The 10041-nt window shown below is 37.0% G+C and overlaps 1 protein-coding gene across 1 annotated transcript in view; it reads left to right on the top strand.

Annotated features, from left to right (window-relative positions):
• LOC107712211 (leucine-rich repeat and fibronectin type-III domain-containing protein 5-like) overlaps window positions 1–5209 on the top strand; it is a 12026-nt gene extending 6817 nt beyond the window's left edge. Inside the window, exon 4 of the mRNA XM_016517372.1 lies at window positions 4099–5209. Within this exon, the coding sequence (XP_016372858.1) occupies window positions 4099–4969 (871 nt within the window). The 3' untranslated portion in view covers window positions 4970–5209. The remainder of the gene's footprint in view (window positions 1–4098) is intronic.
• Window positions 5210–10041: the final 4832 nt, after the last annotated feature.

Below are 10041 nucleotides of genomic sequence, written 5' to 3'. Positions count from 1 at the left end.
GGATATGTTGTTTTCATTCAAATCAAAGCGCAAACAACGTAGGAAACAGATCCGGCGTGAAGCAGCCGAACATTTCAGTTGCGTTGCTGTCTATGGAGGGTCAGAGAGCTCTCAGGCTCTTTAAATAAAAAGTCACATTTACAGCTTCACATTAATAAACAGAAAACAGTATTAATGTTGTAAAATTGATCAATTATGAAGAAACTTTCAGCTGTGAAGCAGCTCTACTGGCCCGTTCACACAAGAACGATAACTATAAAGATAACTATATTAGCGTCCACACAGCGGACGATATCTTCTGTTTATTCCAAGCGCACGCTCGTCTGCTGCTTTAAATTCTCGAGCTCGTTACGGCAGGACGGATTCTGATTGGCCGTCAAGTGTTTTTAATCATTCAACAGATTTAAATTCTCGAGCTCGTTACGGCAGGACGGATTCTGATTGGCCGTCAGTGTTTTTATCATTCAACAGATGGAAAAAATCATTCTGAAAGTGATTGCAATGATATCGTTTCTCTGTGCCTTTATCGTAATAGCTGTGGTGTACGCTGCTGTTCTTTAATATTGAGAACGATTTTTAGAACTATATCTTTATCGTTATCTTTATAGTTATCGTTCTTGGTGTGAACGGGCTTTAAAGAAGACAATAGAGTCGTTGTTCAGCTCAGTTCAGTTAACAGGGAATGTTCTGAGAACTTAACATTAATGGAACATTTGGTCAAAGTTATCTGGTCTTTAATGTTTTCAAAATGTTAGCACAAAAACGTTAATGTATCGTTCATGGAATGCTTTTCCTGAAACGGTTTAGTTGGATGTTCGTCTAACATATTTTAAATGTTGCTACTTGTTTCAGAACTTTCAGAGAACATTCAAAAGTAACAAAATGATACAACGGAATGTTCCCTTAACATTCATATAACCAAGAAAAAATCATCTCACTGGATATTTTGAGCGTTCAGAGAACCTTCAGAAATAAAGTTTTTATAACTTTTGGCAAGGTTCTCTCAAAGTTATGAACAAACATTCTTCCAGTAATTAATTATGTTCTCAAAACGTTAGCACAACAACATTATTCATACATGGAATGTTTTTTCCTGAGACGTTTTAGTTGGACGTTCGTCTAACGTTTTTATAAATGTTACAACTTGTTTCAGAACATTCAAAAGTAACGTTCACAATGTTTGCAAAATGATACAATGGAACGTTCTCTTTTGGGGGTTCAAAGAACATTCAGAACATTTTTTTTTACTTCATGGGAACATCAACATATTTTTGTTAGCTGGGTTCAGGATCTATTCTCATCTAATAGTGTCAGTGCAGTCAGATTGATAATATTACTCAATTTCAATCGTCCCACCAGACAAAAACAAGACCAGAGTGTGTCCTGCTAAAGCTTCTTTATACACCGTTCATGCCGGCAGGTTTGTGATGTGTATCTGGTGAAACAGTCGACTGAGAGCCCTCTAGCTGGCTGCACAGACTATAAAAATGAAGGTGGAGGAAAGAAGGAAGTGCACTAACTGAGCAGCAGTAATCTAAACCATCTGGAGGGGTTCAGGCTTAACGGCTGTACGACTTTGTGCTCCGCTCTGCCCAACTGCAGATAAGTAGATGAGTAGGGTTGGGAATTCTTTTTAAATAAATAAAGTTTGGTTCCGTTAATGTTCCTTGCACATGCATTTTTCTGTCTATGTGAACAGAATGAGTGATGAGCGGCGGCTCGCACAGGAACTCCTCCTCGGATACGGTCCAGAACTAAAATTATGTTTCTAAATTTACTTTACCAATGATATCGTTTCTCTGTGCCTTTATCGTTATAGCTGTGGTGTGGACGCTGCTGTTCTTTAATATTGAGAACGATTTTTAGAACTATATCTTTATCGTTATCTTTATAGTTATCGTTCTTGGTGTGAACGGGCTTTAAAGAAGACAATAGAGTCGTTGTTCAGCTCAGTTCAGTTAACAGGGAATGTTCTGAGAACTTAACATTAATGGAACATTTGGTCAAAGTTATCTGGTCTTTAATGTTTTCAAAATGTTAGCACAAAAACGTTAATGTATCGTTCATGGAATGCTTTTCCTGAAACGGTTTAGTTGGATGTTCGTCTAACATATTTTAAATGTTGCTACTTGTTTCAGAACTTTCAGAGAACATTCAAAAGTAACAAAATGATACAACGGAATGTTCCCTTAACATTCATATAACCAAGAAAAAATCATCTCACTGGATATTTTGAGCGTTCAGAGAACCTTCAGAAATAAAGTTTTTATAACTTTTGGCAAGGTTCTCTCAAAGTTATGAACAAACATTCTTCCAGTAATTAATTATGTTCTCAAAACGTTAGCACAACAACATTATTCATACATGGAATGTTTTTTCCTGAGACGTTTTAGTTGGACGTTCGTCTAACGTTTTTATAAATGTTACAACTTGTTTCAGAACATTCAAAAGTAACGTTCACAATGTTTGCAAAATGATACAATGGAACGTTCTCTTTTGGGGGTTCAAAGAACATTCAGAACATTTTTTTTTTACTTCATGGGAACATCAACATATTTTTGTTAGCTGGGTTCAGGATCTATTCTCATCTAATAGTGTCAGTGCAGTCAGATTGATAATATTACTCAATTTCAATCGTCCCACCAGACAAAAACAAGACCAGAGTGTGTCCTGCTAAAGCTTCTTTATACACCGTTCATGCCGGCAGGTTTGTGATGTGTATCTGGTGAAACAGTCGACTGAGAGCCCTCTAGCTGGCTGCACAGACTATAAAAATGAAGGTGGAGGAAAGAAGGAAGTGCACTAACTGAGCAGCAGTAATCTAAACCGTCTTTACGGCTGTACGACTTTGTGCTCCGCTCTGCCCAACTGCAGATAAGTAGATGAGTAGGGTTGGGAATTCTTTTTAAATAAATAAAGTTTGGTTCCGTTAATGTTCCTTGCACATGCATTTTTCTGTCTATGTGAACAGAATGAGTGATGAGCGGCGGCTCGCACAGGAACTCCTCCTCGGATACGGTCCAGAACTAAAATTATGTTTCTAAATTTACTTTACAGTGGTGCGTAATCGCAGTATTGAATGAGTCTTATGAGCCGGTTCTTTTTAGTGAATCAAAACCGTACAGCGCAACCAGTGCAGTCTGATCCCCGAATTAATGACGCTTATGAACCAGTTATTTTTGGTGAATCAAAACAACATAGTGTTATCCTGTGAGACTTAGTTACTGATTGGGTGTTCATAATAGCACGAAAAGAAAAATTTAAGGAATAAATGGAAGTGGACACAAATAAATTCATCAAAATGAAGTGAGTTTTGATTAGTTTATCTTCCCTTCAAAGAGAAAATAAGTCGATTTTTTTTCTGAAGTCAATGACAGGTTTGTTCATTTTGGCAAATTTCTCAGAAAACAAGACTTCCTCGAGTAAATATATCTTAATTTAAGAATGTTTCGATTTTTTAAGATCCCAGCTAACAGGGAACGTTCTCACAACTTTCACTAACGTTCTTTTAAAAGTTATATAAATGTTAGGCCAGAACATTCCTAAAGTAATGTTTATGGAACTTTATTAATATTTGGTATATATTCTCATAACATCGAGAGAAAATGTTCTGAGATCAACATTCTTCAAAACATCGTTATGATTGTCCTTGATGAAGTTCTAAGAAGTGTTTTCGTAACCTTAAAATAACGTTATAATCACGACAAGAAACTGGAAATTTTAATGTTTTTAGACTACTAAAAATAAACGTTCAAACACATTATACTTTTGGAAACAGTATAGTTAGTAGAATGTTGTAAGAAATGTTTTTGTAACATTTAAATAGCTTTAGAATCACAAGAAAACTGGACACTTTGCAACATTTTAGAAACATTTCAAAACAATGTTCCTACAACAATGTTTGATTTCTCACCATTTGTGCATTTCTTACACTTTCTCGTCCTCAAAAGTACTAAAGGAAGTTCCTTCCTGTAACAATGCATCCCTAATGGGATCAAATGATGAATAACAGCTCATTGATTATGTTCTGAATGATGCACGTTGATTGGTTCCAGCAGTGTTTCTGACTGCATGTTTGCTGATGGCTGTTTCTTGCAGAATGATTCCTCCGACCAGTAAAAGCATCACGGTCAACAACCTGGCAGCAGGAACCACGTACGACCTGTGCGTTCTGGCCATTTACGACGACGCCATGACCGCGCTCACGGCCACACGCGTGGTGGGCTGCGTTCACTTCGCCACCGAGCCGCAGTATATGCGCTGCCACTTCATGCAGTCGCAGTTCCTCGGCGGCACCATCGTGGTCATCATCGGCGGCATGATCGTCGCATCCGTCCTGGCCTTCATCATCTTCCTCATCGTGCGCTACCGGCTGTGCCAGCAGGAGGGCACGGATAAAGGCGTGGAGCTGGGCGACATGCGCTCGCAGTCCGAGCATCAGGTGTGTGGCATCATCAAGTCCATGTCCAAGCAGGTTCTGGTTCCGGACGCGTGTCGGAAGGTATCGCCGCAGAGCGAATCCATGCCATCCCGACAGTCCAAGCCGGCTCTTCCGGACTGCACCGTCACCACATCCGCCGCCAGTCACAGCTGGCATCCCACGTCCCCCAGTCCAGTTCGTCCGGCACGCATGGACACGCAAGTCAACGTAGAGTCAGACAACACCAACAAGAACAACTCGGCCAAGGTGCGTCCAACCGTGCGCGCCTACTCCACCATGGTGACGCCGGCGTCGAACCTCCACAACTACCAGACGGTCCCGGTGGGCTGCGTGCGTGTGAGCCGCCGTCACTCGCTGAACGTAGACTCGTGCAAACACCCGGTGTACATGAGCTACCCGCAGCCGCTGCGCTCCAAACGCAGCTTATCCATGAGCGGCGGCGATATTCCCCAGATGGACTCGGGCGAGAGGCGCAGCGGGAGATCCTCGCTGTCCCAGTCCGAGTGGGTTCTGGAAAGCACATTATAATGGAAGACTTTGCACTTCACGTGAATTCAGTGGTTTTTAATAGTGTTTCAGGCCACCGTACGTGTGTTATAATCTCGGACTGTCAAGAGGACGATGTTTTTTAAGCACAAATTAAATACGGTTTCCTGCATATAGTAAAACAATACTACGACTTGTATATTTCTTTGTTTTATGGAATAATACACAGACACTGCATAGTTACAAACATGTTACGTTGTGTAAAATAAAATGTGAAAATGATACGCGTGCACGTGTTCATTATGACTCGCGATGCATTGTGCATTTGTGAATAAAGGACAGAAAATGCAGTCGAAACGTCGGCGGCAAAAATGTAAGAATTTTGTAATTGGAATATACTTTGGTGCATGAGCTTAAAATTTTTTATAGGTTTTATGAAGGTATATTTAAGACTTTAAAACCTTTTTACAACCAAGTAAGGAAGATAAATAAGGAATTAATTTAATGCCATGACTTCATGAATGTAAGACTTTCTGCTCTGATTTAAGATCTTTTTAGGCCTTAATTTGTGGAAGAGCGAGTCCAACAAGAGGAAAAATCTTTGACATTTCTTAGAAAATGCTTTTATTCAGAGGCCAGAAAGTGCACTGCATTCAGTGCAAAGACAAACGGTTTCTAATCACATCGCCTCGTGTTGGACTTGTTCATTAGACATAAATGTACTTTCTAACGAGGGTTTAATCTTCTGCTAAAACGGTTTAATGGGTAAATCAGCGCTGGTGGTGTTGAGGAAGCTCAGATGTAGCTGCGCAGCTTTTCCTTCAGGTATTTAAAAGGAAACACGAACGAATCTTAAAGCAGCAGCTGGATGATGATGGAGCTGACTGGCTGAAGATGATGTGTTTGATGAAGCAGAAGGTCTCGAAGTCAAAGCCTGCAGCACAGGCTAATTATTTTTAGAAGTGTTAATCCTCGTGTTCCTCGAGTCAGAGGCGAGTTCTTGTGTTTGTTCAAAGCAACGGCATGAAGGTTATGAAAGAAGAGAACGCAGAAGAGATATGTAAAAACTTCTAACAAATGCATAGTTTTTAGTAAGGGAGCGAAACGTTGCAAATGCTTTAAGACACTCAAAATACACAACATTTATTTCTATCAGATTTTTTACAGTTCTTTTTTAAGAGATGTTACAGGTTTTGTGTTGACCTGGGTGTGTATGGAGCACCATTAGTGTCAAAAATACTTTTTTTTGTAACTATGGAGTTATATTAGTGTAAAAAACCTTTGTAAAATATATTTAGCATTTCCCCATCTCTCACACACTTTTGGGACTGCATTTTGTTGATGAACATGAATATGTATGACTATTGATAAACTATTGCAGCTTGAAAAATGTATCACTTTTTTAAAATCAGAAATAGAACGTTTATGCAAGCGAAACTAATTTATTTTATTTGAAAACTATGTTGTTTTGTTAGAAATTGATATATATAGGTTTCATAAATTTGGATTGCGCAATCATGAGTTATAAATTCAAAGGAATTTAATTAATCCATTCATTCCAAATAAGGGTTAATACTGATAATTCTCAGATTATATGTTCTTATAAAATTCACACAATGATATATTCAAATAGAATCTCTCATAAATTAATTTTAAAAAAGGGATAAATGCGGTAAAAACGTGGTAACATTGAAAACTCTCATTAATGAGAAGTTGCTGATCAGATACAATATTGTTTTAGTTGAAAAATATTAAGTTACGACTGTTTTATATAACAATGCTTTGGGTCCAGGAATGTGAAAACAGTCTACAGATTATGAATGCATTGCGAGGGTTTCTCTCGCTCGTTATCGATATTAAAATGCTGCGACGCTTCTCGGTGTGTGTCGTCTCGAGTGAGTCCTGAAGACTCGCATTAATAAAAGATGCGCATCTTCCGGAGGAAGGAGATTTTCGGCAGGTTTGTGTTCAGATGGTCGTTCTTCTAAAATAAAATATAGAATAACTATATGCATTTTACCATAAAGTAAACAACATTTTAATGTAAATGCATGAAGTAAAGTGCTGGATATGGCCAGCTAACAAAAACATTCAACTGATTTATTTTTTGATTAAGTTGAAATGATTTGTGCAGCCCATAGCAACTAAAACTAAGAACATTTTACTAACATTCAAATTAAGTCATAAAAATGCTATTTCTAAACTTTCCATTTTATCGCTTGGCAAACATGTTACTTCTGAATATTCTCTGAAGTAGTAACATTTAAAAAACGCTGACCAAAACATCTGTGTCCCTGCAGCACAAAAGCAGTGTTAAGTCGCTGGGGTATATTTGTAGCAATAGCCAACAATACATTGTATGGGTCAAAATTATAGATTTTTCTTTTATGCCAAAAATCATTAGGATATTAAGTAAAGATCATGTTCCATGAAGATATTTTGTAAATTTCCTACCGTAAATATATCAAAACTTAATTTTTGATTAGTAATATGCATTGCTAAGAACTTCATTTGAACAACTTTAAAGATGATTTTCTCAATATTTAGATTTTTTTTGCACCCTCAGATTCCAGATTTTCAAATAGTTGTATCTCAGCCAAATATTGTCCTATCATAACAAACCATACATCAATGGAAAGCTTATTTATTCAGCTTTCAGCTGATGCATAAATCTGAATTTCACAAAATTGACCCTTATGACTGGTTTTGTGCTCCAGAGTCACATTTCATAAAAAACGATCCATGTAAGATGTATAAATAATGTTTTTGTGCTAATGTTTTGAGAACATTATTAAAGAGCAGATTAACACATTAATGTTACTACAAGAACGTTTGTGTTCATAACTTACGGAGAACCTTGCCAGAACGTTCTGAGAGCTTCAGTTTTATCATGTGACGAAGACACAGTTACATTGTTAGAACTACATAAATCACATAACATCATATGTGTGAATTAATTATTATGTTATATATGTAATTAAAGAGCTTCTAACTGTTCCATCAAATCCAGTTCATGGCCGAGAACCGGTTTGGGCAAGAGATGAGCATGATAAAAAAAGTGCATTTGATTCTACGGAGACGGAGTCATTTCTATTATTTTCTATAAAAAGTGCAAGAGAAAGAATAAGGACGCAATGGTTCATTATACTCCGTCCTGCTGAATTATTCATGAGCTATGAGGACAGACTGATGGACACTATCCTCATACCTGTGGAGAGAAATTATAAACAAAGAATCATAATAAGCGCAGAAGCAATTCCAAGCATATGCATTATTAATGGAGGGAAATGTGCTTTGAATGAACATCCTGGTTAATATTGAATGTGATTACTCCGTCTGAATGCAAAGCGTGAGAGAGGAAGGTGAAAGAGCCTAAACTGCATTTCTGCCTCGTGACCTTTGACACCGAGTTGAGTTAGGGTTAGGTTTCTCAGGATGCTTTCAGCTCCAGTACAAACAAATGAAGAGCAACAGACTCGCGTTAGATGTAGAGCCGATGTATCTGTCTTAGACTGAACCAGAGGATGATGGGAAATGTAGTTTGGTCTGCTGTTTCTAATAATAACGAGCGTGTTCAATGCTCTGGTAAAAGCGCTCTGATGGGGTTTTCTCGGATCTGTCTCTGGCTCTTCGTGGTGTCGTGTTTCTTTAGAAATGCACTGAAGCGCATGCGCGGCTGTATTTACTCTGAAATAATGCGACGGCACTCATCAGATGATTACATGACTTACAGAAGAGACTTTCACAGCGGTTTCAAAGAAAATGGGGCTTTATTTAAACGTTTATTTTTTTTATTATAATAAAGCATATATTTTTTACATATATATAATTATCAATTATAAATTACATTTATGTATAATTATTTTAAAATGATTTTATTTACATAAATTATATATTACATTTATAATTTTTTTAATATTAACATTACATATTTATATACATTATAAATTCTATATTACATTTATATATTATTTACATTAATGTTACATTATATATTAAAATTATATTGTATTATATTCACATATTTACATATGAAACTTAATGTTATATAAAAATTTGATATAATTTACATACATTATAAATTATAAATCACAATTAGAATTATATTATATTTACATAAATTAAAAATTGACATTTTTTATTAAAATTATACATATATTACTTTATATTATAATTATAAATATAAGCATACATTATTTACACTAATTATTTTAAATGTATTATTTACATTATAAATTACAATTATAAGTAGTTTCTAATATATATATATATATATATAATTTATAGTGTCATTTAGCACCTTTCAGTGTGATGTGGATTCTTTGACTAATGTAATATTTCTCATTAATGTCAAACAGCGGCTGCTGCTCTTATCAATGGATCGGATCTCTGCAGGTTTATTTTAGCGCTCCTGACGCCTCCGCGGGATTCGAGCGGATCTGCTGCATGTCTCAGTTACCTTGGCAACATATTTCTGCATGTGAAATCCAGCAGAGCTCGCAGCAAAGACACACAGAAACGATTCCACATCACAACCCAATGCAATACCTGCACCACTATAGAATATTAACATGAGAAACATAATATGCATCTGCATGGGGTAAATATCCCTGTGGAGAACATCCTTTTAAAATCAATGCTCCCAAAACACTGAGATCACACACCTGATCTGCTGCGACTGAACAAACAGTGTTCAACAAACGAGACGCTCGACTGACATCAGCTGCACATCAGTCAGCCGATCAATGATCCAGATGTGATCAGAGTCTGAAAAACAACTGCACATTCACTTCACGCCATGTTGGATGCTCTGCAGTGAATGGGTGCCGTCAGAACGAGAGTCCAAACAGCTGATAAAAACATCACAATAATCCACAAGTAATCCACAGCACTCCAGTCCATCAGTTAACATCTGGAGAAGACAAAAGCTGAAACTAATCCAGCATTAAGACGTTTTTAACTAAAATACCATAGAGTCCATAATCCATAATAAAGCTTCCTCCAGTGAAAAAATGTTCTGGTGTGAATCAGGAGAGAAACGTGCACAGATCAAGCAGCGTTTAAACAACTCTAAACAAATATGTGGCTGGATTTTGATGCGAGAGACAACAGCA

The sequence above is a fragment of the Sinocyclocheilus rhinocerous genome, unplaced genomic scaffold (assembly GCF_001515625.1).
Source record: "Sinocyclocheilus rhinocerous isolate Xijiao unplaced genomic scaffold, SAMN03320098_v1.1 scaffold2764, whole genome shotgun sequence".
Classification (NCBI taxonomy): domain Eukaryota; kingdom Metazoa; phylum Chordata; class Actinopteri; order Cypriniformes; family Cyprinidae; genus Sinocyclocheilus; species Sinocyclocheilus rhinocerous.
Note: the sequence above shows the minus strand (reverse complement) of the source record. Positions and strands in the feature narration are given on the sequence as shown.